Genomic DNA, 25,172 nt, shown 5'->3' on the forward strand with positions numbered 1-25,172 from the left:
GGCTGAGGACCTGAGATAACTTTTTCGTCCCGCTCGATTGGCACTAGATTTGTGCTCGCAACTGACCAAAACTATTTCAAATCCACGCACTCAATCAAAACGTATGCCGCTTGCCTCGTCGTCCCATTTCTCACGCAAGATGACTCGGAGATGTCTGTCCTTGCCCTTTGGGTCTCCGATTCCAAAGGAGGAGAGGTAGAGTTATGAACTTTGCTTTATTTGAGGACTCAATTTATTCGTGAGTCCGGTGAACCGCGTCTTGAGCACTCAACGAAGCAAGTACAGTGCCCGTCCTGCACATCTGTCCTGCTCAGGGTACCCGGAGTCTCCTGCATTCCGAGGAAAGGACAGTGCGATGACGACTGCGTTTCTGTCGACTGACGGGACGTCGGCAGTGGCGAGGAAAGTCACAAGAAAGAAAGCTGCTGCCGTGTCTGTGCACTGCATCTAGAGATATCGCTACACGCCATGTGCTGTTTTCCAAACAGAGCGCGGCGCACATCTCGGACGGAAAACCACATGTGCCAAATCAGTCCGAAGCTAGCATGAAGTGTTTCATTGATCGAGAGTGAAGACTGACTGCAAACTTCGAGAAGAGATAAGGCAGTCGGCGATTCTAATGGTACAAAAGAAGGCGCTCACGTCTTGCCGGAAATCTCGTGAAGAAAATCGGAGCCGGAGCGAGGACCACAGTTCCAATTCGGCAGCAGGTATCTTAGACCGGGAAATTGTGGCGTTGTAGTGAAATGGAAGGATTTCATGTGTAGCATCGACGTCGGCGGGGCCAGCGCAACAGCGGCAAGCCAGCGCTTCTCCAAGCGGGCATGCTCGCACAAAGGCAGAGGCATAGCGCGGCACACTATCAGCTGACAAGTAGTCCATGTGCCGCAACAAGCTGTGAGCTCTGGGGTCGTTTCGAGGTTCTGTGTTGCGTTGACCCCTGGACACCTTTTTCCTCTCTTTCTGCCTGCTGATTTGCTGCTGTTGGACAAGGCTGCGATGCACTCGGATCGATGTGTGACACTGAATTTTTGAGAAACGGTGGGAGGGCTCGGGAAGTAGGACACGGGTTTGTGGAACCCGTGGTTGGAGGGAGCGGTGTCACGTGGAAGATTGAAAGGAACAGACGGGGGTTAGACATATCTGAGGACTGGATAAGCGAAGGAAAGAAAGAATTTTGATAGTGCTCGGAGGTCAAAGAAATCGTGGGGGGTTTCTGGCCAAATTTAGATACCAAGAGATGCGTCAAAGGAAAAGACATGGGCAGACTTGAGACGATTGACAAAGAAACTTCTAAATTACTTCTTCGCGTTACGAAATGACGACTCACCAGCGCCTGCAAGGCGAGCCTTTCTACATCTAATCAAAATCGGGAATCCACTCAAACCTTGGAGGCTTGATCGCGTTGCCTAATGACCTCGTCCTTGAGGACACGCTTGAGAATCTTGCCCGAGGGGTTGCGCGGAATGGCGTCAGTAAAGCTAATGACAGCACCACCCACCTTGTAGCTAGCCAAGTGTTGCAGGAGGAAGGCCTTGACGGCCTCGGGTGTAAGAGACGAGCCGGGCGAGCGAATGATCTTGATATAGACGCGCTCGTTCATGCCGTCGGCGTCAGCCACGCCAAAGACGGCCGCGTCCGGAATCTCCTTGTGCTGCAGCAGGACGGCCTCGATCTCGACCGGCGCGACCTGCCACCCCTTTACCTTGATCAGATCCTTTACGCGGTCGGTCAGGTACACCATACCGTCGCGGATCATGCCGACGTCTCCGGTCCGGAGCCATGTGGGATCGCTGGGCAAGTAGGCGTCCTGCGTCGCAGTCGGGTTCTCGTGGTAACCCCTCATGACCGCTGGACTACGAATCACAATCTCGCCGGTGGCATTGTCGTCACCGGAGGCGATGTCGCGGAGATCGTCGTCCACAATCTTTACCTGAATGTGCGGGAGCGGCTTGCCAACGGCACCGCTGTAGTCACTGTCGGGATACTTGAAGCCCGTGATTTGGCCTGCCTCGGTCATGCCCCAGCACTGGACGAGGCGCCCGTTCGGAGCCAGCAGGAAGCTAGCCTCATGCTGGACCGACTTTGCCAAAGCGGCACCTGCACAGGTGACCTGGTGCAGACCCTTGAGCGACGCCTTCTTGTCACCGGGCATGGCCAGCCAGCCCAAGATCATCGGTGGCGCGGCAATGGACTCGGTAATGTTGAATCTGTCCAAAAGAGCGAGGTACGTGTCAGGAATGTAGCGGCGCATGATGAACGTTGGGACACCTTCGTGGAGCGGGGCGAGGATGCCAATGGGGCAGGCAAAGGCGTGGAATAGCGGGAGGGAAATCAGACGGCTAACTTTGTACGGCTTCTCCTGCACATCCTTCTGCATGGTGCTCTCATGGACAAAGTTTGAGTGCGTGCGGATGGCGAGCTTGGGCTTGCCAGTCGTGCCGGACGTGGTAAAGTAGCCCGCCGGTGTGGACTTGGCCTGCTCCTCAGTCTGGAAAGTTACCCAGTCGGACTCACCGTGGAGAAGGAGCTCGTCGAAAGCCCGGTACTCGGCACTCAGAAAGGCGGACTCGCCGAATACAAAGGCAGTGCAGTCTTGCAGGCCACTAGCCTTTACCGATTGGAGGACGGTTGAGATGAGCTCGGGATTGGTGACGATGAATCGAGGTTTGGCGGTGTGAAACTGATGCGTCAGCTCGTCGACCTTGTAAGCAGGATTGGAACCAGCGTAGATACCACCCGCTCCGACTACTCCGAGAGCGATAGGGGGATACATGATCTGAGACATATGTTAGCACTGACTTAAAAACAATATACGCTAGGAAAAAGAGAGGGAGGGAGTCTCTTCAACCTCGGTTTGCGCTCTGACGACTCTGCAAATCGACTGGTCGCACTGGCAAGCCTAGACGCGATGTGTTGCAGAGTGTCGGCAGAGCTCTGCTCTGGATTCACACTGAATGTGTAGCCAGCCAGAAACCGGGTCGTCGAGGTGTCAGTGGCTGATGTGGTGCGCCGCGTCTACGTCGCATACTCGGACTTCGACGGCAGTGCATACACATAGCCACAGACTGGAAAGGCTGGTGTTGGTTGAGAGCCAACGGGGAAGATGTGGGTGGGTAGGGGTCATGGGGGAGATACTTACATCATTGGCTGCGTGAATGCAGACAGTGTCGCCTTGCTTCAAGCCGAAAGCCTTGAGTCCTGCGACAATCTTACGGACGATGACGCGTGCCTGGTTGATCGAGAGGGATCGCGACGGGTTCTCTGCGTCGATAAGAGCCGGGGTGTCGTCATTTGCACTAGTGCTGCCAGCAGCACCAAACACATAGGTAAGAAGATCCAGCTTCGAAAGGGCGGCGAGGTCAGTGGTCGTGCGGTAAGACTGAGCGGACATGTTTGCTATTGGCGAAGTGCTTGAAGGAGGTGACTGTTGCTGTTGTTGTAATGAGGAACTGTTTGATTGTGATCTGGAGATGTTAATGTGTGCTTCGTCGAGATACTTAAACCCTTTACTTGACCAGATCATTGTTGAAGAATCACCTATCCATAGATATGAGGCGGCAATGGGATGAAAGAATCCTTTCCCGGCTTTGCAAAGACAATCGCCTTGACTTCCACCAACTATGTCTGCACAAAGAGTTTTTATCCCCCTTCTTTGTTCTCGTCGACGCTGAACAATGATGAAAGTCTTTGCGTCAAGCATGACAAGGAGACCCTTTGACGGTCACGGTGAATTCAGAGGCATTGTGCTCTCCATTGTAACTCAACAATGCAACGCTGTGTCCAGCCCTGCGCAAGTTGGATGTTGCCGTTGCAGTTCCCGGCGCATCTGCGTCGAAAGAGCGGGAAAGGAGACTGGGAGCAGTGACGCATGTTGGCCGTCGCCTCTGTCCGCTTAGAATCCTGGCAACTTACCCCAAGTCTCTTCGGTGCCTTGGGCGTTTCGTGATCCCTCACTGAAGAATGTCTATTCCGGGGCATCTCTTCATCAGTGCGGCTCGTTGCGAAGTGATGCGCCTCCACTACACGGCTCTCTCCTGGTGTACCGGTCTGTGTCGCATTCTGTGGCCCATTAGCCCAAACCATGCTCTGCGCGACTGTCAGCTACTTGGTCCATTCCTTTCTGGATAGAAGGGGCCAGCTATAAAGCCTCGAAGGTTCCGTAGCTGCTCACTAGCCGTTCAACTTTGCTGTCAGTCGTGTTCCTCAGTCGCGTGTGAGGCACAGGCACCCAGATCTTGTTATCCCCGATCTCAGTCTTTGATACACCAAGCATGCCAGAAGACCAGATATCCGTGGTTGCAAAAGGTCAGTTGAAGGGTTGTGGGAAAGTTTAGGCGGCTTACCAATTGTGAGACGCAGAAACTTGTTTACAACCACTGGGTTCACAACGGTTCAAGTGTCCCGATCGCGGTACAGTAGATCTGCAGACATCTGGTACAGCGATTGTCGAAACCTGGAGCCCGGTTTTCCCAGATGCAGCCTACCTTAAAGTCACACCTCTGACCCTGCAGGACATTCCGGATATCTCGCGGTCGCAAAATCGCGTCGGAAGAAAGCCAACGAAACGCTCTTCCGATTTCATGAAAGCAACTCATGACCAGGACGATCGAAGCGAGCCTGTGAGACCGACCGACGAGTCATTTTCTGCAGATGAAGAGGCTGCAGGGGATGCAGCCCGACAGGAGACATCTTGGAGAACCACTGCAGGATCTTTCGACGAGGATCACGACGAGTTACCAGCGCGGCTCAACTCTGGAGTTTTCTCCTGGATTCGATGGAAATTCTTCTCGACATATCGCAGGATTTTCACCGTCGTTTTCCTGCTGAACGTAGCCGTCGGCACTTGGGAAATGGTTTCGACCGGATTCAAGCTCAACGATCTTGGGATGGGGTTCGAAATGACAGATGATATGGCGACTGCGGCATCAGCGAATCTGTTCGTGGCCATCCTCTCCCGAAACGAGCATGTCATCAATGCCCTGTTCGCCATCTTCACGTCAGTCCCGACGTCCAAATCCCTCTGGATTCGCCGCATCTGCGCCATGATATACAGCTACGGTGGCATTCACAGTGGATGCGGAGTGGCGGCCACTCTCTGGTTCGGGATGTACACTTCTCTCATACTGTACGAGTATTTCCAGGGATACCAGAGGTCTCCAGCCTTGAGCGTGCTGGCATGCGTCGTGCTCGGACTACTGGTACTCATCCTTGCCGCTGCACATCCGAGGATTCGATCAGCCTTCCACGATCACTTTGAATGGACTCATCGCTTTGGAGGTTGGACCCTGCTTGCCATTCTGTGGGCGCTGGTGCTTGTTGGAGCACTTCCAAGGAACAGAAAGAGACACGCGGGTTTTGTGATCGATCTCGCCCGGACCCCCTCCTTTTACTTCGTTCTCCTCACAACCATTCTCGTGGCTTATCCTTGGATGCGTCTGAAGCGCCACGACATTGAAAGCGAGCCTCTCTCAGACAAAGCAATCCGCTTGAACTTCAAGGGTGGCGATCTCGGGCTTTGCTCATGCGTTCGCCTGTCGGATAGCCCGGTCAAGGAGACGCATTCATTTGCCGCAATACCGAGGACAGGAAGAGAATTAGGCTTCTCGTGCATCGTTTCCAATGCGGGGGATTGGACTCGACGGCTGATCAATAGCCCGCCGCGACACATGTGGACGCGGGGTGGGCCAGTCAACGGCATGGCCAAGGTCGCTAGGCTGTTCAGACCAGTGGTCTTTGTTGCGACAGGCGCTGGAATAGGCCCGGTGCTCTCCTTTGTCGTAGGGAAGCCGGATCACCCCGTCCGCATTATCTGGTCGACGCGCAATCCGGAAAAGACGTTTGGCAACGAGATAAGCTCCGCGGTACGACAAGCAGATCCAAACGCAGTTATAATCGACACGGACGTTTCTGGTCGACAAAACTTGGTGAACCAGGGGTACAAACTTTTCAAAGAAGCTCAGGCAGAGGCAATCTGCGTTGTGTCAAATCCCCGCCTCACCAATGAGGTGGTCTTCGAGATGGAGTCCCGAGGCATCCCGGCCTTTGGTCCGATATGGGATTCGTGAATTCTTTTCGGTGCGCTTTCCTTCCTTTTCTTCCTGCGGGCGGCAACACTGACGGCCTCTTTCGACGACGTATTGATTATTGCGAGTACAACTAGACCATGAGAGCGGGAATCTCATCACCTGACGGCTGGTTGGAAGAAAGTCTGGTTTGTGTTAGATGGAGGCACGTTTCCCGCTGTATCTATCGCCGGGGTATTTCCTTCTTCTACGGCTGTGCTTCTTTGCCAGATTTCGCAACGCTTCACGGCAGACTTTGGCAATCCATCACCACGTGGATGATCTTGGGCGGATAGCGAGCGCCTCTCTTGGGCACGGCCTTGAATTTTGGCGACGGCAGGCGAAGTGGTACACGGTCGAGATCCCTGAACATACTTAGAAGCTGTATCACTTGTTCAAAGCAAAACAGTACAGTAGAACCTACTTTTCGCCCGCCAGGAGTGTTTTCAACGGCCAACATGAAGCGCAAAAAAGGTGTTGGCGTCAGAGTCGAATTCGCCATTCCGCGACGCTGCTGCTGCTGCATCTGTTGGGCTCTTGGTGCGCAAATATGTTGGATCGCCGGGTCGGGTCGCGGCAACGTGCATGTGCTCCCAGGAGCCAGGATATCCCTCATCTTGGCTGGTCATGTCGGGAGGAAAGAGAAGAGCATGTCAAGGACTGCATTTGCGTTTGGCCAAGCGTCGGATTGGCAGAATTTGAAAAGTGGTGGTGAAGCCACCGAAAACCTGAGACAAGCGAGCGTATTCCTTGTACCTGCCATGATGGCGAGGCGCAAGCCACGCTTCCCTTCTTTGTCCTCATGGCGGTTGCAAGTGGCCGCGGCAGACATTTCGCAGCTTGGCACTGTCTGCTGTGCTGCTGGCAAAGTTTCCCGCGGAACACATTGATGTGGTCATGTCCAACAGGCGTGAAGAAGCGCCGCCACAGTTTCGCGTCATTCTTGCCGAACGCACCTGAAGTGCGCGCAGGTTGAGCACAAGCAGCTCAGCCATAAGCGATCACGGTCGAATTTGCATTTGGTTTCGCCGCGAATCGGTTTTCATTCCGATGGCTGAGCTGGGGCAAGACGAGAATGTGTTGATGATCCCGACGCTGACGACAGCCTCTGCCACGATGTTGATCATGGATCCACAGATAGCCCGTGGTGTCGCATGCTGAAGGTGTTGGAAGAGCAGAGCAAATGCGGCAAAGACGCGCGGCCGGGTCAAGCTGCCAGCATGCGACGCGAACCTGTCAGCCCTATGATGATTTGCAGAGGATGAAGGGCGATGAGGAGGCCTGGGCGAGATGACGGCGCAGAGAGGAGGTTGTGGCTGGCGGCTGGCGGTTGGCGGCTGAGGAGGAGGTGTGGTGTTGGTGTTGGTCGAGGGCCCGGCGCAGTGGGTCGCTAAGATTCGCGTCGTGAGAGTATTCCAAATCAACCACCACCAGAACATCATCTACCCACCGCATCCCTCCTCCAGGCCCAGCATCGCCGCTTGCTAGTCCATCACCTGCGCCAGCGTCGTGTTTCGTTTTAGGCCTCTTTGTCACCAGCCCTGCGCTTATTTGTCAATCTCACTGCCTCTTCCGCGCCTTCGTATGCTTGCCTATCCCTTGGCCCGGTAATTGTCTTCTCAAGTCTTGTCTAATTATCGCGCGCACGGGGCTTGACAATCTGGTTTTACCTGCGCCTATCAAATACTGTGTCGGGAAGGCCGCAAGCGGTGCGAGGGTTAGCATTTGCCGAATCCAAATGCCTTGCGTGGCTATTAAGGTCTGTTGACTCTGATTTCTTCTCTTTCCCATGTGCATCGTGTCGTCTCCAACCTGGTTGCCTGCGGAAAATTCTTCTCGTCCGTCGTGCATCAATTTAGCAGCCGTGCGGCGCTCGCCACCATCCACCTTTATAAAAGCAGCCAAGGTCTTTCAGTCCTTCTCTCCGTCAAGCTTTCCTTTCGGCTTCTTCCGCCATGGGCTCTTCCAGAGACATACAAAAGGCTCATCGGTCATCCTCATCATTCACAAGACCCCATCCATACTTGCCGCCGACACGTGCCTCGTCCATTGCGTCCTGGAATTCTTCCGTACCGCGTCGCTCGAACAAAGTCCAAGCTCAAACACATTCCCCGTTCGCAGTCGATCCAGCTGTCCAAGCCTACCTGCAGCTCAAGATGGCGATGATGAAAAAGTCTGGCACATGACGGATTCTGCCAATTCATTTCGCTACCACCATTTGGCGGCCTTCGCTGCCATTGCCACTTTCGTATGGACCTATGCCAGGGAAATTCACCTCAAAATCATGCGGGTACGCAGGGCTCATTCCAAGGTCGTCAAATCTCTTCGACGCCAAATACGCATCTGGAAATGTGGAAACGAACTGCCTCCGGGGGCAGCCCAAACCCAAGTTGCGTCGACTTGACGGAAAGCAACGGCAACTGGCGGTTCCGTCAACCTCGAGATCTTCGAAACATGTTCCTTCATGCGGGCTGCTTTTTCAGCTTTGCAAACCAGGCAACGAGGTTTCTCCGCCTTTCTTTCAGCAACTACGCCGGCCTTGCATGCGCCTTGGTCAATCTCATCGAGAGACATTTCCTACGCCCTCCGGCCTTGCGTTGGCATGAGATGCTAAGACACATCCTGTCTCCTTACGCGAGAGTCGAAATGACACAAACTGGTCTGCGCTGGAACACATGCAAGTCATGGCTTTAGACCCCGCAACCTCAGCCTGTTTGTGATCTCTTCTCAACACCACGCCTTCCGCACACCATTTTCTCTGTGTTTAATCAACATCGGCCAGGCCGACAAACTTTTCTTCTACACTGTTGTTCATTTTATCTTGCAAATTTAATGAAGAGATAGCGATCTCACAGGTCACTTCAGTGATCTTTTCCTTCTGTCTCATCTTACTTGGCTGATTGATGGGCTTTTCACCATCTCTGCAAATTTTTAAAGCTCAGACAATGCATTTTTCTCAACACCGCCCATCATGTTAATGCCTGTCGACATGTGCAAGCAGTGAGTGCCATTACGCATCTTGAGCAATTTATCAGTCTCCCTCCAAGCCAAAGATCCTGGCCAGTGCACCAATGAAATCGCTTATGACATCGTCGCGCGTCGATACATAGAAACGGCATCCGCTATCATTTAGCAGTCTTTGCGGCCAGTGCAAATATTCTACCAATCACCTATCACTGGCGAATAGAAATTCTGAGTCTCGTCCAAAACAAACAGGAGTCGACGATTCTAGTAGACGGTTTCTCCCACAGTCGCGGGATCCCATGGGTTTCAAGGAGACATCTGGTGGAAGGAGTGGAGTACGGAGCAGAAGACGCGGCGGGAGGAGACCGCCTTTATAGGAGCTTTGAGCTTCGGCCTCAGCAAGCGAAGCGGTCGAAGCTTTGGTGGCTGCGGTGGCTGCCACCTAGGCACTCATGCGGCCAGAGCTTTGGCCACTTCCGCTTTGGGCATGCTGATGTATGTCGAACGTCGAAGAACTTGGCTTGCGTTGGGTGGGAGCATTCGTCCTTGAGAACTCAGTGGAAGATGTCAAGGAGTGATCGTCCTCAAGCACCCAGTGAAAACTGTCAGGGATATTCTCAAGATCTCAGTGTAAACTGTCAATGAGCGTCCGTCCTGCGCACCACAGGGAGCACTGCTGGGAAGCATACGTCCCGACGACTGCTGAGTATGACTAGGGAGCATTCGTGCCCAGAGCTCTAGGCCGGGAGGCAGTACCGGGGAGTAGTCGTCCTCGAAAGTCCACCGCAAAAAGTATATCCGAGGGAGGCAATGTCAGAAACGTCTGTCAAAGCTCCCAGACTTGCCGTTCCTGGACTAGCACAGCACGTTGTCGAGCTAGCGTCAAGCTGGTCGACTGCTCCCCAACCGCCACCGAGGGCTCGTTTTCCAGCCAGCAAGGGAGATGCACGTGGACCGGAGAATTATCCTCGCCATCGAAACAGTCATTGGCACATTGGTCGGTAGTGTGCGCGCGGGGATTTGATGTCAACACCGTCAATGGTCGAGATCACTCCACTGCCTCTGGCCTCCATCACTCAGTTTTCACTCTTCCCAAGGATGTCGACAGAGGTGAGGAGCGCCAAATCTCCCGATCTCGCCCCTTCATTCGCACCATCGCGAAATGGCGCTTCGCCGAAACGGGCATCAGCGGACAAAACGAGGGAGCAAGCTTCCATTCAATCGGGACAAAGACCAATTGAGACTTTTCCTGCAGCGACGTGGTCTAGCTGTTTGTCGATCGTCGCGTTGCGTCAAAGAGCGTGTTTTTGCACGTGGATGGAAGCGTCCAGGCGTGCCTTGATGAGGTTTGATGGGTTGACACTTCAGACCTCTGTAGGACAAGCCATGGGATTTTCGAGCATATTCCACGGCCGCGAAGGGGATTGACAGAATTGACGGTCCATTCAAACCCACTTCTTCATGTTTCGAGCGCTTGATGTGACAGGACGCTCAAAGGAAAAATCCCGAATCGGGGTTCAGCGAAAGGGCGGACTATCAGACTAGTCCTAAAGCCGACGAGTCCCCTATAGACCCAGCCAGAGCAGCGAGTCCTCCCTCGCTGGGTCAACTCAGCCCAGACCGCGCACCTCCGCATCGAGATCGGGACTCTTCAGAGGGCAGGTTGCCGACTGGTGAGCGAGGAGACAGAGAGCGCTCTGTCAATCCGTCAGTCAGTTGCACTGCTGCTGAAATCGTCCATATGTCATAGCGAGCTCTATGACCAGCGGCCCCCTCTTCTCCTCCCTTCCAGGAGCATCTTCTCCATCTCCGAGCACGCGTGCTTGTCACACTGGCTGTGTCGTCTCGCTCTTCTCGTCATTCCTCGCTCCTCCGCATTCCGCACACTGCTATCGCAATGGCAGCTTCTTCACCCTTGGTGGGCGGTGGTGGGACAGCATTCCTCCAGAGCTTCCGCAATCCCCTGCGTCTCTTCTCCAGACACGCTTACTCCTCCCCGCTGCTGTATGCCCAGACCGTGACCCCAGTGGTCCCCGAGGCGCCTGTACATGTCGGATGGCAGGCCCTCGCTCCAGCAGTGACGTTTACCATCTTGGCCGGGCTGGCAGTAATTGCGCGATGGTATACGAGGGCTTGCCTGATGAGACAAATAAGGCTGGAGGACTGGATCGTGTCGCTTAGCTTGGTAAGTTTGTTTATGACAACGCACTCATTGGCAGCCATGGAAGACTAACGGCACTCAATGCGTAGATACTTTCAATCGCCATGACCGCAGTGATTGGAGTGGAAGTGCGTACAGCAGAGGAGGGCCCGGACAAGGTGAATAGGGCGTTTTTGTCGAAGATGGCCAGGGTAAGCAATCCAGACAACAAAGAAGCTCGCTTACTTACAGCCGTTTAGCTGGTCCTGTCGAGCAACATCCTCTACCAAATCTTGATCAACTTGACCAAGTCTTCCTTCTTCATCCAGTACCTCCGGCTCTTTCAGCCGACGTGGGTCCACCGGTCATGCAAAGTGTCGCTGGTCGTCATCCTGGGCGTCATGTGCTGGGGCGTCTTTGGTGGCATCTTCCTCTGCAAACCAGTCCGCCGATACTGGGATCCTTCGGTCCCAGGGACGTGCATGGACATTCAGACGTACTGGTTCAGCACGGCCGGGATTGGAGTGATCATGGACTTTGTCGTGTGGCTGATTCCAATGCCATTGATCAAGGGACTGAATCTGCCCATGCGGCAAAAGCTCAGCGTCTTTGCCGTCTTCGCGCTGGGTGGCTTGTAAGTAGGGAGGCATTAGGCTGCCGCATCCGTTGCTAATCCGGCAAACACAGTGTCTGCGTCGTCAGCATCCTCCGCCTCTCCCTCGTCCACTACTACGCTGAACGAGACGCGATGAAGCGTAAGTTCCTCATCGTCGACGAGATCCGAGCGTCCTTCCTTACTTCTACAGAATCCGGTGTTGCGGCCATCGTTTGGTCCACGGTCGAAGGCAACGTCGGCATCATCTGTGCCTCTCTCATGGTCATGAAGCCGCTCGTTGCAAAAATCTTTCCTTCTATTTTAGATACGAGCCACTCGTCGAGCCGGACGATGCGCCTCCCGACCATCCACGATAACCTGACGTGGACTTCGACGGCGAACACGGAGACGACGTGCGTTGCGTCGCGGCCGACGAGCATGGTCAAGCCGCCGATGGGAATGAACGATATTTTGCAGGTTGTCACCATGGACAGCGTGGTGGAAGAAAAGAAGAACAACGAGTACGGGCCGCGGCGGGAATCGGACGCAAGCGAAGCGCTTGATTTTGGCCATTACCAAAATTTCCCTGAGCGAGTCGTGACGAGAGACGGGAGACGGGTTTCGGCATGGAAAGCATTGTAGAGAAGATGGTCCGAAGTGGGTGTCGAAAGAAAAGGCATTCCCGGAGTCCGTAGCTGCGGTGGTGAACGGCAGCTCCCTAGTTTCCGCGGTTGTAGTAAATGAAAGCTCCTCAGATGCAGAAGCCGTGGATTTCTTTTTGACAATAAGCGTGGGCAGAATGTGTTCTGTGAAGATGTTGAGGTGACGTTGGATCGCCGGGTACGTAGGCCCGGCCCGCACCTTCGTGCTCGTTGCGCACCTCCGCTCAACTCGCGCGACGCGACTTCCTAACCTCTAACCTCGCGAATCCTCCCTGTCTGCGAACGCCACCGGCGCATCAGTCGACCAGCGCCGGGACAGACATGTCTACGACAATTCCCCAACGATAGCTACGCAATATCGCTACCAAGTCAGCATGGCTTTCAACACCACCGCCGCGTCGAATACTCCAGATCTTAAGCGCCTGCCCATCTCGGCCCTGCACCCCGGCCTCCCATCGCTCGCCACGCAGTCGATTGTTGCCATTGTGACGCTTGTCTGGCCATACAGCTCGAGCACTCGTTCCTGCGCCCTGCTCCTCGCCGAGCCCGACTTCCGCCTGCGCCGCCGCCGCGGCCAGGTCCGCGTGCAATTCTTCGCCGATGCAGCCCACGCCGTCGCCACTTCTGGCGTTGGAATAGGAGATGTAGTCGTGCTACGGCTCGGGCCGAGCATACAATGGCTGGCCAGTAGTGGAGAGGAAGAGGTGGTGTGCACGCCTGGCAAGAGCGTCGAATGGGAGCTTGGATACCGGCGCGCGTTGCGTCTCAGGGCCTGGCGCGATGGCGAGCTGCTGGCAAGCCTGGACGTACGCAGCGAATCGACGCCTGAGCGGCAGACGGAAGAGGTGGAGGAGGACCATGTGTACGACACGCCGAGCAAGATTGTCGGACGCTTCAGTGGCGAAGGCTTGAAGATGGGATCATGGGCTTCGCCTGCCTTTTTGAAGCGCTCTAGGCTTTCTCTTGACTCGGCGCGAGACGGTCAAGACATTTTTGCCGACGAGGATGGATATGTGGAAGGCAAGGGCAGGAAGAAGAGAAAGTCGTGGATGAATGTGGGCATGTGGACGTATGCCAACAGGACGCCCTCTCCCGAGAAGGGCGAGGTCTTGTCTGCGGATGGCGCCATGAGCCCTTCTCCCGAAGAGATGGTCACCGCTGGACCAGCTGAAACCCTGCATACCCCCAAGTCAACCAGCACCGCTACTGAAGTGGATGAGAATGAAGAGCTTGTCCTTGAGCGCCCTGAACATGAACCAGTCCAAGACCACCTGAACATCTCTCCAAGCCCAGCGTCTCGCGAGGCGGCTGAGCAGCTGAAAGAAGAGACGATCGACCAGCAGTTCCTGCAGGAGACTGCTCAACACGATTTCGTCAGGGGCGATACTGAGGAGAACACCGAGGTCGACGAGCTTTTCAGTGAGCCCGAGGACAGGATAGAAGGGCGACTTTCTTTCCAGGAGCTCAAAGCCATAGAACAAGATGAATCTTCCACGGAAGAAGATGAGCCGCCTCTTCTCGTACCCGGAGCGGTGCTGCAAAGGCAAGCGGAGGATTACTCGGGCGACACAGAGGAGGACTCCGACGACGCATTTCTCCAAGTCAAAGAGCTTGACCGAAGTCTCACACCGACTGAAGTCGACTCTGATGAAGATGAAGGCTCCGAGAGCGAGGAGAGCACGGCCGAAAGTCAAGTCGCTCGGTCCCCGCTAGAAAGGCTGCCTCTGGAGGAAACAATCAAAACAACGAGCAAAGAACAGGAAGCAGCCGGAAATGCGGCTGAACCCCAGTCGAGTGGTACCCGCGCCATGCTTCCACCTGCTCTTCGACCAAGTGCTTCTGATGAATCTGCCACAAAAACGCCGCCGCGGACTCCGCAGTCCTCCGCACAAGGTCCCGATCGTGCACCTCCGACGCCCCAGTTGCAACCTGTGACTTCCATCAACCTACCCCTGCCATCTCCGTTCCCTGAAACAAGCGCTTCGGAGCCCACCTCATACATGGATGCGCGTCCTCTGCCTCAAGCTCAAGGAGCCACGGAGACAGAAGCGCCACTTGAACCTCCACAGCTCTCGGTTGTGGCGGAAGAGCAAGAGCCGGAGGACGCACAACTACAAGACACCAGCTTCAGCATGATCTCTCCTATCTACCCTGGTTTTGATCAGATTCAGAGTTCAATCGATAGCAGTCTGGGCGATTTGAAGGGAATGCCAGAATTGAGTGATCCGTTCACGTTTGGCCTTGATGGCTCTCTTTTGTCCAGGATGATACCGGGCAGGGCTTCTAGCGTCGGCCATGAGCAACCACCTGCCGGCACTGACAACGAAAAGGATGGTCACGACGACATGGCCAAACCCACTAGCACTGGACCCACTACAACTGCCTCGGAAACTCTGCGTCAAACACAAGCAAGGTCCCCATCGAAAGAACCTTGGATGGATGTTTTGGTACAAGACAAGCTCGAGGGAGAGAATCAACAACCTTCCCAGCTTCTTGTTTCTCCAGACAAGGAGAGTCTCGAGTCGCCAAAGCGCACTATAGAAGCAGCGCCTCCATCGCTCCAAGCTCAGCCAGATGGCCTACCGGAAGCCCTTCAACCAGCAGTCTCCGACTTGTCAGAAACGGCCCAGGATGAGATCTTAGGGGCGAACAATGCTCCCATTTTCCAGGACGCAGTCGATGACTTTCAGCCCCAGTCGCTCTCGTTTGACGACGGCTATGTTCCAATGATCGATGACTGGGACATGCCGAATTTGGACTCTGATCCACCGGACATTCCGATGGCAGAGCCTGATGGGCAGGACTCGTTTGCGCCATCCCTAGAAGAGGATCGCGAACAAACGCCCACCCGCGACGCCAATGTCGCTCCTCCACCATCAGAGGTCATTGATATTGCTGAGAAACCTTTTGTGAAATCGACACCCACACCCGCTAAACCTGAAGTCACCATCATCGATCTGGACAGTGACACTGAGGATGAGGACGTGTCTGATACTGAAAGAGCCACAACGACCAAATCAACGCCGCAAGCTACCATCACTGGCCCAGCTCCCGTATCGATTGGTAAAGACAATTCCCAAAGACCCTTGGAAGCCCAGTTGAAGCCAGCAGAGCGGAAAACGCCACAAAAGCAAGGCTCTCAGGCTCTCAGTCCCTTGAAAAGTTCGCAGCAGCGCTTCAGGACCCCATTCTCAGATTTCGACCAAACGGAACTTTCTCAGGGCGGCACGCCGCGACGCCATCGCCTCATTGCGACACCTGCCTCTCAGGCCTCTTCCATTGCCGACCGAGTTTCATCCCGGAGAAGGCGAACAGAGGTCAAGGATTCTGAGTGCGAGTGGGATTCGACGGCGTCTGTCTCAACGCAGAAGCCGTCGTCGCCGCCCTCGGAAGCTGCCGATGCGAAGCTCTCTGAAGACAATGAGAATCACTCAACAGCTACGACGACGAACTCCGTGGAGGAATATCCGCAAAAGACTGCTGCACCTGCTGAGAGATCTTCTCCGCCTGTTGAAGCAGCCCGACTTCGGCCTTGGGAGAACGAGCGCTATTCCAGTCCTTTTACCAGTCAAATTTTGGAGGAATTGTCGCAAAAGCCACTTGAAGAGCTTTCTCAACGCCCATCCCAGTTTCAGGGCCTGAAGAATCAAACGCCGCAGAAGCCGCCTCCAGTGTCTACAATCGAAGAGCTTGCGCCGTCCTCTCCTGGCGTCGAGCAAACTGCAAGAGCTCCGTCTGAGTCCTCTGAAGGGGTTCATGAGGACAAGTCCTCAAGGGCACCGTCTGAGATGTCTCAGTATTTTGGGGAAGGCACTCCAGCCGTAGAGAACTTCCGCAACATGGTCCGCACTTTTGTTCGGTCATCGTCCCCTTTGCCCGAGCATGTGGAACGCACTCCAAAGAAGCAACAACACTCTTCAATGCTAGTTGACGACCCCAGCTTGATGCGTGCTTTGCAGACGTCTCAGGCGCCATTCTCGACGCAGCTTCGGGATCGAATGACCTCGTCTCCACCACTGGAAGACGAGACACCGTCTGATTTCACGCAGGCCGAAGATGCTGTGACACAGAAGAGAGTGTCTTCGCCTGAAAGATCCCCCAGCGTTGCATCAACTGTAAGGCGAGTGGCGGATCGTTCCTCTCCAGTCGCTCCCGATGCTATGGAGACTGCTCCTAGCGAGGAGCGTCGTCAATCCATCGACAACGATGTGCTTATGGAAGATGGCAAGACATCGTCCGCCAAGGATTTCGAGCACTCTCAAGATCTTCCAAATGTTGCTGCTAGTGACGAAACTGCCAGTCGGCCACCTCAGGAGAGCCTCCTTACTCCTGAACCGAGCCAACAAAACGCGCATATGCCTTCTTCGTTTCCCGCAAATGAGATGGAGCAAACTTTGCCGCCGACTCCTCAGCTCACGCAAGCCAGTCATGTTGCTGAAGGGTTTGATCTCACGCAGGTCAAAGCAAAGACGCAAGGTCTCAAAACCACAGAACGGGCAAGTCAGCATGAAGAGCACGCCGACACGACGATGGGAGATACCACCTTGGTCGAGCCTCCTGCAAGCCATTCTCAAACGGACCGTCAAGCCGAACCAACTTCGCCATCTTTTTCCGTCAAGTCGGTCGAGGAATTGAAATCGCCTTCGCCAACCTTTTCCGAAAGAGTCCGCCTATACGAATCCTCCCAGCCAGAAATGTCCCAGCGCTCAGTCTTTTCACAAAGCCAGGGCTTGCGCACCTCCCTCGGCTACTTCACTTCGCTTTCTTCGCTGCCACAGCATCTCAACTCGCAGGCTCAAATCGACGTCCTCGCCGTATGCACCCGCGCAACCAAGCGCCCTGAGCGCGCCACTTCCGGGCCAAAAGACTACTTTACCTCATTCCGCATTGCAGATGAAAGTCTTGACGCTGATGCCACGTCGGTCCAGGTGCAGGTGTTCCGCCCCTGGAAGGCCGCGCTGCCCGAGTGCGACGTCGGTGACGTGGTACTGCTGCGCAACTTTGTGCCCAAGAGCCGCAAGGGTAAGGTCGGACTCATCAGCGCAGCGGAGAGCGCGTGGTGCGTTTTTAGGTATGGCAAGAACTTGTCGCAGCGGGCGGCAGCGGAGCAAGACCATACATGGAGCCAAAGCCAGAACAAGCCTCAAGCGAATGGCGACGTTGACGGCGACGGCGACGACTCGCAGAAGCGGCGGGACACCGATAAGGAAGAAGCTAAGAAGGGAAAGCGCCAGTCCGACATCATGCACTCGCTCCGCCCCATCTGGGCTGACACGTATAGCCCCCTGTGGGGCGATTTGACTGGCGTGGTCGACGGATTAGATGATGAGGACGCGAGCGAGGCCAAGGCTGAGGACAACGCAAACGGGTCGACCGAAACGGAGGAGACAGAGCAAAAAGGGACGAGTGACGTGGAGCGTGGCAGATACAACCCTGAGAGCGGCGCGTCGAGGGAGGAGTGCCACGGCCCGCCGGTCGAGTATGGCGATCAGGAGAGGAGGGAGGCAAGAAGGCTGAGGGACTGGTGGGTTGGTGGTGGTGGTGGCGGCGGTGCGGTTGCAAAGATCAACGGGGACGTGTAGTGTGGTGTGTATGTGGGAATGGTAGGGAAGAAGCGGGTTTCATGTCTTCCACCTGCTCATACTGTGGTGTTTAGGTACGGGAAGACCAAAATGAGCGTTTGGGTCTTGCACCAATCCAGTTTTCCACCAAGGTAACATCGCGATTTGTGGATTTCGTGACGATGCGGCCGCCCGTGAAGCCTCCCGGCATTCCCGTCGTTGTTGTCGAGGCTCGTCGCTATTAGCAAACAGTGCTGGACACTGTTGGCAGACGATGACAAGCGTTCGCAAAGCATCACCGCAACAGAAAGATACTGGAATAAGGAACACAAAGACAAAGTATTTTGGTGGTGACAGCTTCAGGGTGAGCTGCCCCAACCAGAAAAGCAGAGCCAGTATGAACGGGGCTTTGATACTGTCATTTAAGCGCACGGGACAGGCAGTTGTGAAGTGTAAGTAGCGGGGGCAAGTAAGCTGCCTTTATACCTTTGGAGTTACTTAGTCTAAGGGTCACTGCGCCTGAGGTGCGTGATGCGGAGAGATTATGGGGCAAGGTGTCGTGCAAGCGCGGAGTTGAACGCAGTCGTATGAGTACTGAGCTTGACCTACTGACACAACATTAGGCGCGCACTACCGTCCACTTCAGGGCAGTGAGTACAAAACAGCTTTTGTCACAGTTCACTAACTTTTCCGTGGGTGGTCCTTTTCCTGGTGAAAAAGACACTGAAAGGTGTTGTTGGAGTGATTCAATGTGAAGTGATGCTGAAGTGAACACTTCTGACTAATAACATTATGAGGCAATGTGGGACAGCTCAAGAAGCATGACAAGCTTTCTAGGTCCGCCATGCAACTCTAAACAAGCAGACAAGGAGACAAGGAAAAGTGAGAACGAAGGGTTCGTCGATCCAAAGTGTCGATCCATAAGTGGTGGTGTCCATGTCTAGAAATGGAATGAAACTCTGAGTCGATTGAAGTACGGCGCCGAGGCGGGTGGGTGGGCGCTATTTATCGATTTGGCCTCTTCTCAGGCCACCGTGCGGGCAGGCACATGCCGCCAAAGCTTTTCTTACAGCTCGTGGTTGATTCATCACGAGGGCCTATGAGGAGTAGTTGTGACTGTGTTCCGTGCAGGTAGGCACATGGCAGAAAGTCTTTCCGCTGCTCGTGGTCAATTCATCACGAGGTCCTATGGGAAGTGTTTGTGACTACATTCTTGATGGAGCAGAAGGTACTGGAAAGTGCAGGATATCGACGCGTGTCAATGCAGATAGTCAGGACATCAACCTGCCAACGCTCTTCGCCACCATCCAGCGTTTTGAGTCCTCGATCACTCCCAGACTCATCCACATCATCTGCTTTTTCAACCACATTGACCAGCCGCTCTGATGCGATGCTTCCAGGAAGTTCGGACATAGTCTTCACCTTGGCTTGCTGCGAGAGGAGACGGGCGACATCAGCGATTGAAGAATTACTCGTAGACGCGTAGGTAAAGTAGCGAAATCCGAGAGTCTGGAGAGGTACACGTCCGCGAAGGGAGTGAAATCAAGGTGTGTTGTATTGAGTGAGTGGTTGCGGGACTGAGGTATCGCCAAAGGCGGTGCCCGCCGGACACGCTAGACTAACTACGGACTAGCGCTTCGGCTATTCGACGACTCTGCTGCCTACATGGAGACTCTGTCCTCCATTATTAGATTCGTAGGCGCACAGTGGATGTCGCAACATATCAGACCTCCTGGTAATGCGTGGGAGCGTTTATTTGCTTCTGTAGTAGTTGGCTTCGGGACGTTCGTTGTGCGCGATGCGCGATCAGTTTGCCTGGGCGATGCACGGACCGTCGACCAACGCCACCACCGCCGGCCCGGTGGACGTCGGTCTACCTACCAGTGCCCTCCATCAAAAATCACGCACGCAACATTCCCGCCATCCCGACGAGGCTGATTCTTTAGTGTTGTTGACTTGATCTTTGCCATGCTCAGCTGCGGCATGATTGGCAAAGCGTCCACAGCTCGTGCATTGCTGAGAGCTGCCACCAAGAAGAGCCAAACTTTCGTCAACCCCCGCCGTTGCGCTTCTCAAAATTACCAGCACGTATGGGTTGTCAAGCCTCCGCCCGACAAAGAACTTGATGGCACTGAACCTGATTACTACTATGGGCTTCCCGACTTGCGTCGTTGGTATACATACTTGCCTGTCCAGTTGGGCGACAAGTTTCAAGACGAGAGGTATACTGTGCTGCACAAGCTGGGATGGGGCCGCTGTTCAACTGTCTGGGCCGCCAAAGACAATCGGTGCGTGGCAATGTTCTCTAGCGGCGCTTGGATAAGAATCAAAGCTCATAGCGAACAGCGAACAGAGATATGTTGCACTCAAAATCTCGGGCATTGCAAAGGAAGGGGGTTCAATGGCCCGACGGGCCTACAGGGAGAAAAGCTTCATGAGCATACGCGAATCTGATGAGAATCCAGCAAATTCTCATTTGGCAACTGGATTGGATCGATTGGCAGTTGTGCATGACCACTTCCGCCTTGCAGGGTACCATGGAAACCACGACTGCTTCGTTGTTGAGCTTCAAGGCCAGACTGTATCCGAATTTATTGAACAGCGCAAGGCAGAGGACGCAATGCTCTCTAAGCGGCTTTTAAAGCGGATCACAAAAGACACTCTCCTTGGTCTTCGAGCTTTGCACGCCAAGGGCATTGCGCATGGAGGTTCGCTTCACTCTTTGGTTCGCCCAATGCCTGGCGCTGACTTTGCTCAGACATTCGCACCCACAATGTGGCTTTTACGCTGCCGCCAATGGACCATCTCACAGAGGAAGAGTTCTGCCAGAAACTTGGGGAAAAGGTGGTCAAGGAGAAGCTTCCACTCAACTGTTTCCCCGAGTACTTGGTCCAACCATGCAAATTCTCAAAGGAGCTTTCGTCGCAGTGGTCGAATGTCAAAATCTTCGACTTTGGAGAAAGCTTTGACGCATCGATGCGCCCAAAAAGTCTCACTTCGCCGCGCGTGTGCCAAGCACCTGAAGCCGTCTCCTGCCCGGATGACGTGAGTCATCGAGTAGATATGTGGAGTATGGGCTGCATGGTAAGGCTAAACCACCGAATCTGCGATGCAATCCCGCCGAAGAATGACCTCATTGACTCTTTTTTCTTTTCTTGCCAGCTCTTTGAACTAGCGACAGGCCAGCCACTGCTTGACAGTCACACGACCCAACCCGCCCCACACATGCGTCGTATCCTGGACTTGCTTTCTGATCAAGAGATACCAAACCGCTGGCGCGAAAAGTCGAACGGTACGATTGACTTAGAGCCGCCGCAAGAGCCGTCGGGCCGCACACTGCAGACACGGCTGGAGGAGATCTGTTTTGCCGACGGAAAGAAAGGGGACCTGACACGGAGCGACATTGCCAAGGTAGCCGAGCTCGCCGGGAAGATGCTGCGGTTAGACCCAGCTGAGAGGGCGTCTGCCGCTGAAATTCTGGAGGATCCGTGGCTTGCAGACGACGTGGAGTAGGTTAACGAAAAGAGGAAGAGTAGGCAATCAGTACAAGGAGCATTCACTCGTCGGGAAGATGTTGCGGATAGCCCCAAAGGAGAGGGCGTCTGCCGCTGAAATCTTGGAGGATCCGTGGTTTGCAGACGTCGTCGACCAGGTTGACGCAAAGGGAAAATACCAGAACTCTGCGCGACACAGGCAAACACCAGATTTCAGCCTCGACATGTTGACTCTGTATGCGTTCACAGTTTGCACAATTCCAGTCTCATTCAGGGAGAAGCTGGTCGAAGACGTGACTCAGCACGCCAGCGCTCAGAGATCTGGCTGACAGCATAAACTCGCCCATCCCAAAAACAACAACACTTCCCCATCAACGTGCCCTTCCTTCGCCATCCAACAGTCTCCCGTCTCGACCGACATACGTCGCGATGATGAGACGGTCAGCAGCCCGCGTCGATTCCCGCGGCATATTCTCCGTCCCCGCTTCCTCTCACATACGGGTTTATGTAAGGACCTTGAGAAAGGGCCGCTATGCTTCAGCGACCTCGGAACGTAGCAGAGCCGCTCCGTCGAGCTGTGGAGGATGCGCTGTCTGCTCTTCGAACTCATCACCAGCAGCGCCACGGGTCTTCACCACCTTCTCCCCCCTTCCCTGGAGATTTCGTGGGATGCGTGGGTGAGCCATGTGTAGGGTGGGTAGGTAGGATGGGCTCAGTGTGTCGAGTTGGAGGAAGCAGAAGTGTCAGTACACACGTGAGTGAGGGGGAGAGAGAGAGAGAAGCAAGGAAGAATCACAGCAGGCTTCGGGCGTGCTCGTCTCACTGACACGGAATTACTTCTCCCTCTCTTCAACTACATATAAGCAGGCATTCTGCCACACGACCGCTCAGCAACCACGTGTGGACCATAAAGCAGAACTGAGGCAAATGCGAGACGGAGCAGGAATACAAGACCGAAAGACGACGACGCATCCAATTCTATTCTCGCGCGTCGGCGCTGCACAAGACGCCGCGGCGGCGTGGGTGCGTGCAAGGAATCAAACAAGATGGGCTAAACAGTACATGTACCAAAAAGCCAAACCAAAACAAACCAAACCGTGTCTCATAACGCGCTGGCCGCTCTTTACATCGATCGCTCGCCCCGAAAAGAATAAAAAAACAAGTTTCGTTTCGCTCGTTCGTGTTTCGTTTGCTTCGTTGTGTCGTTTCGTTGCGCGGCGCAGGGGGCAAAATCAAAGACCAAGACTGGCGCAAAACGCAGCGACAAGACGCGAAGCAGTATGACGCGATGACAGAAAAAATGAGAACCGAACAGAGAGAACAGAAAGAATAGATAAGAATGCTCCACCGCACCCCATCTTATTCCAAACACCAGACGCGCTCGCTCACCTGACCAAAATGTGATGACGCCTACTCTAGGCACTCTTCCCGACTCCAGACTCAACTTCTTCCTCGACATTAGTTGCGAGATTCCCCGTCCCTCTTAGATATTCCTCCCATGCCGCCGCCTCGGCCATGCAGGCCTGCGCCGCGGTCGGGCTCGTCGCACCTGGGCTCGAGACGATGCTGTCCCACTCATCCAGAATGTAGCGAAGCGGGCTGCCAGGCGACGAGGCCGTCGCCACCAAGCTAGGTGCGAGCTTGTTGAGGGCGCGCCAAGTGGTGGTGGTGGTGGAAGTCGGGCTGTCGGTGGCGGTGGTGGAGGCTGAAGTGTGGCGGGGATTGCTGGAAGCGGTGGTGGAATTGAGCAGCGGCTTTCCCGCCCGATGAGCTTCTATCGCCTCGTCCGCGAAGAGCTGTTGGGGGTGTTGTCGCGGGTGGTGAGGAGTAGAGGAGCTGCCGAACAGTGTCAATTGAGTGGATTGTCGTGACGAACGAGGGGGCGGTACAGGGGTTAGTTGCTATCAACGAAAAAAGCCACCAAGCAAGCAAGCTTTGCATGAACGCTATGACACAGCATCAACGTACCTGGCCCGCCGTCGTGGCTACGTACCTGGTACTGGTTCGCGGGCTGCTGCGCTCAGACTCGGGGGTTGATGTGCGCAGTTCGGAGACGGAGCTGTTGCTGCTGGAGTGCGCGGGAGCAAAATTGGAGTTTTCCTTTTCCGGTTCCGTCGCATCCCAGTCTTCCCACCCGGACGCGTCATCCAGAGTCTGGCTGCTTGGTTGGCTGCGCAGCGTTTTTTGCGGCGACTTTGTTGGAGTGGGTTTGGTGATGGCCGGCTGCGGGGCCCTAACGGCTTCTATACCATGCTCTTTCCAGAAATTGGTCTCAATATCGATGAGCGACGAACTATCACCAGAAGGATGGATGGATTTCGATTTTCTCCTGCCCGTGTTGACGGTCCTGGAACGGCTGAGGCCGGCGTCGTTGGTGAGACGCCTCCCGTTTTGATGCGGAGTGCTCCGCGGCGGACTGGCAGCCGCTTCATCACCAATAGCCGCTTGCCTCAAATCTCCCCAGAACGTTATGATGCCATCCTTCAGGTCGGAGGCCATTTGACGACCGGTCCGCAGCAATGCCTCCGAAGTGCCATCTTGCGATACGGTTCTTTCTCTCGAGGAGTCGACAGGGGTGGTAGACGAGCGTCCGCGCGGCGGATTGATTGACGGTTCGTCCAGCGTTGCGTCCATGGCGGTTGAAAAGGAGCCATCGTCGGCAGACTTGGTTGGCGACAGCAGGGAGAGGGTGCGGGTGTGGCGCGAGCCGCTAAAGACCTTGCGATTCGACTGACGCTGGCCATGCAGTATCATCCGCCTCCGCTCCATTTCCTTTTCGGCCCAGCTGGGGCCCTCGGGATCGTCGTCAAAGAGACCGTTTGCAAGGACCGTGTCGACGGGCTGCAGCGGGTGGAAACCGTAGACGCCCTTTTGGCCGAGGCGAGCGGCCTCGTGGGTAGCCCATTGCTTCTTCAATTCCGTCAGGGTATCCTCGGCCTTGGCCAGCTCCTCGCGCAGCTCGAGCACGCGGCGCTCCTGAGCGGCCAGCGCGGTGAAGAAGTTGGCGTCCGGGGAGTGCGGAGGGTGCTCGGGGGATCGTACAGGGCTGGTGCCGATCCACGAGGCAGGGCGAGAACGCGGCGTTGGAATGCTGGGGTTGGCGGCGGCGGGCTGCACGGGGAAATTCAGCGACAGGCGCTTGGTGTGGCGAGAGGCAGCGTCGGCGTGGGACAGCGAGCGGCCGTGAGACGACATGATGTTTGTGGAGGAGGAGGAGGGAGAGGAGGTGGAATTGGAGGAAGACGGGCCTGGGCCTGGAGCTGGAGCTGGAGCTGGGCGAGGCAGGCCTGGGGGATGAGAGCGCGGGTTGGCTCGTGATGTGATGTCTGTGGGCACGGATGCGGCAGCGCGATGGCCACGGGCGGCGCGCATGGCTGCTGGCGACGGCGACGGCGACGGCGACGGCGACGACGAGAGGCTCTGGAGGTCGATTCGCGATGTCTTCCGGGGAGTCTGGGGCATTCCACAAGCTACATGGCGGACCGAGGGCGATGGCGATGGCGACTGCGACTCGATTATTGGACGATGCGGACGCAGCGACAGGGCAATCCGAGGGCCGAGTCGCCAAGAAGCGAGCGTGAGGGCGAGTCCCAGGCAGATGCGGCGGTGGTTGAGGAATAAAAAGTCGAGGAGAAACATTGATGGCAGCCGTGCCCGACCGTGACACGTATCAGGCCATGATGGACTTCAG

The 25,172-nt window shown here is 55.2% G+C and overlaps 6 protein-coding genes across 6 annotated transcripts; 4 read left to right on the forward strand and 2 right to left on the reverse strand.

Annotated features, from left to right (window-relative positions):
- Window positions 1-1,381: 1,381 nt before the first annotated feature.
- J3D65DRAFT_546384 (amp dependent CoA ligase) lies at window positions 1,382-3,394 on the reverse strand (the record flags this gene model as incomplete). Its single annotated transcript, XM_066796812.1, has 2 exons — window positions 1,382-2,779; window positions 3,143-3,394. The coding sequence occupies 2 exons, from the start codon at window positions 3,392-3,394 to the stop codon at window positions 1,382-1,384; spliced, it is 1,650 nt and encodes a 549-aa protein (XP_066660396.1).
- A 991-nt stretch (window positions 3,395-4,385) lies between these two features.
- J3D65DRAFT_51235 (uncharacterized protein) lies at window positions 4,386-6,460 on the forward strand. The gene has a single exon (XM_066796628.1). It carries the CDS (start codon window positions 4,584-4,586, stop codon window positions 6,066-6,068), a length of 1,485 nt encoding a protein of 494 aa, XP_066660397.1. The 5' UTR covers window positions 4,386-4,583; the 3' UTR covers window positions 6,069-6,460.
- Window positions 6,461-10,646: 4,186 nt separating this feature from the next.
- J3D65DRAFT_611961 (uncharacterized protein) lies at window positions 10,647-12,534 on the forward strand. Its single transcript, XM_066798972.1, has 5 exons — window positions 10,647-11,214; window positions 11,280-11,381; window positions 11,430-11,803; window positions 11,857-11,924; window positions 11,976-12,534. Exons 1-5 carry the CDS (start codon window positions 10,927-10,929, stop codon window positions 12,404-12,406), a joined length of 1,263 nt encoding a protein of 420 aa, XP_066660398.1. The 5' UTR covers window positions 10,647-10,926; the 3' UTR covers window positions 12,407-12,534.
- Window positions 12,535-12,648: 114 nt separating this feature from the next.
- On the forward strand, window positions 12,649-18,139 carry J3D65DRAFT_611963 (uncharacterized protein). Its single transcript, XM_066798973.1, has one exon. It carries the CDS (start codon window positions 12,801-12,803, stop codon window positions 18,006-18,008), a length of 5,208 nt encoding a protein of 1,735 aa, XP_066660399.1. The 5' UTR covers window positions 12,649-12,800; the 3' UTR covers window positions 18,009-18,139.
- A 1,561-nt stretch (window positions 18,140-19,700) lies between these two features.
- J3D65DRAFT_51339 (kinase-like domain-containing protein) lies at window positions 19,701-21,954 on the forward strand. Its single transcript, XM_066796629.1, has 4 exons — window positions 19,701-20,275; window positions 20,334-20,695; window positions 20,746-21,071; window positions 21,150-21,954. The coding sequence occupies exons 1-4, from the start codon at window positions 19,956-19,958 to the stop codon at window positions 21,498-21,500; spliced, it is 1,359 nt and encodes a 452-aa protein (XP_066660400.1). The 5' UTR covers window positions 19,701-19,955; the 3' UTR covers window positions 21,501-21,954.
- A 1,486-nt stretch (window positions 21,955-23,440) lies between these two features.
- J3D65DRAFT_545262 (uncharacterized protein) lies at window positions 23,441-24,676 on the reverse strand (the record flags this gene model as incomplete). Its single annotated transcript, XM_066796757.1, has 1 exon — window positions 23,441-24,676. One exon carries the CDS (start codon window positions 24,674-24,676, stop codon window positions 23,441-23,443), a length of 1,236 nt encoding a protein of 411 aa, XP_066660401.1.
- Between the last annotated feature and the right edge of the window lie 496 nt (window positions 24,677-25,172).

The sequence above is a fragment of the Phyllosticta citribraziliensis genome (genome assembly GCF_038025025.1).
Source record: "Phyllosticta citribraziliensis strain CPC 17464 chromosome Unknown J3D65scaffold_1, whole genome shotgun sequence".
In the NCBI taxonomy this organism is placed as follows: domain Eukaryota; kingdom Fungi; phylum Ascomycota; class Dothideomycetes; order Botryosphaeriales; family Phyllostictaceae; genus Phyllosticta; species Phyllosticta citribraziliensis.

Coding starts and splice junctions, on each gene's coding strand:
- J3D65DRAFT_51235 (XM_066796628.1), top strand. CDS start 4,584: ATGAAAGCAACTCATGACCAGGACGATCGAAGCGAGCCTGTGAGACCG.
- J3D65DRAFT_611961 (XM_066798972.1), top strand. CDS start 10,927: ATGGCAGCTTCTTCACCCTTGGTGGGCGGTGGTGGGACAGCATTCCTC. Junction 11,382..11,429: donor TTTTGTCGAAGATGGCCAGG/GTAAGCAATCCA, acceptor ACAGCCGTTTAG/CTGGTCCTGTCGAGCAACAT. Junction 11,804..11,856: donor GTCTTCGCGCTGGGTGGCTT/GTAAGTAGGGAG, acceptor CGGCAAACACAG/TGTCTGCGTCGTCAGCATCC.
- J3D65DRAFT_611963 (XM_066798973.1), top strand. CDS start 12,801: ATGGCTTTCAACACCACCGCCGCGTCGAATACTCCAGATCTTAAGCGC.
- J3D65DRAFT_51339 (XM_066796629.1), top strand. CDS start 19,956: ATGCTCAGCTGCGGCATGATTGGCAAAGCGTCCACAGCTCGTGCATTG. Junction 20,696..20,745: donor CAAGGGCATTGCGCATGGAG/GTTCGCTTCACT, acceptor GACTTTGCTCAG/ACATTCGCACCCACAATGTG. Junction 21,072..21,149: donor TGTGGAGTATGGGCTGCATG/GTAAGGCTAAAC, acceptor TTTTCTTGCCAG/CTCTTTGAACTAGCGACAGG.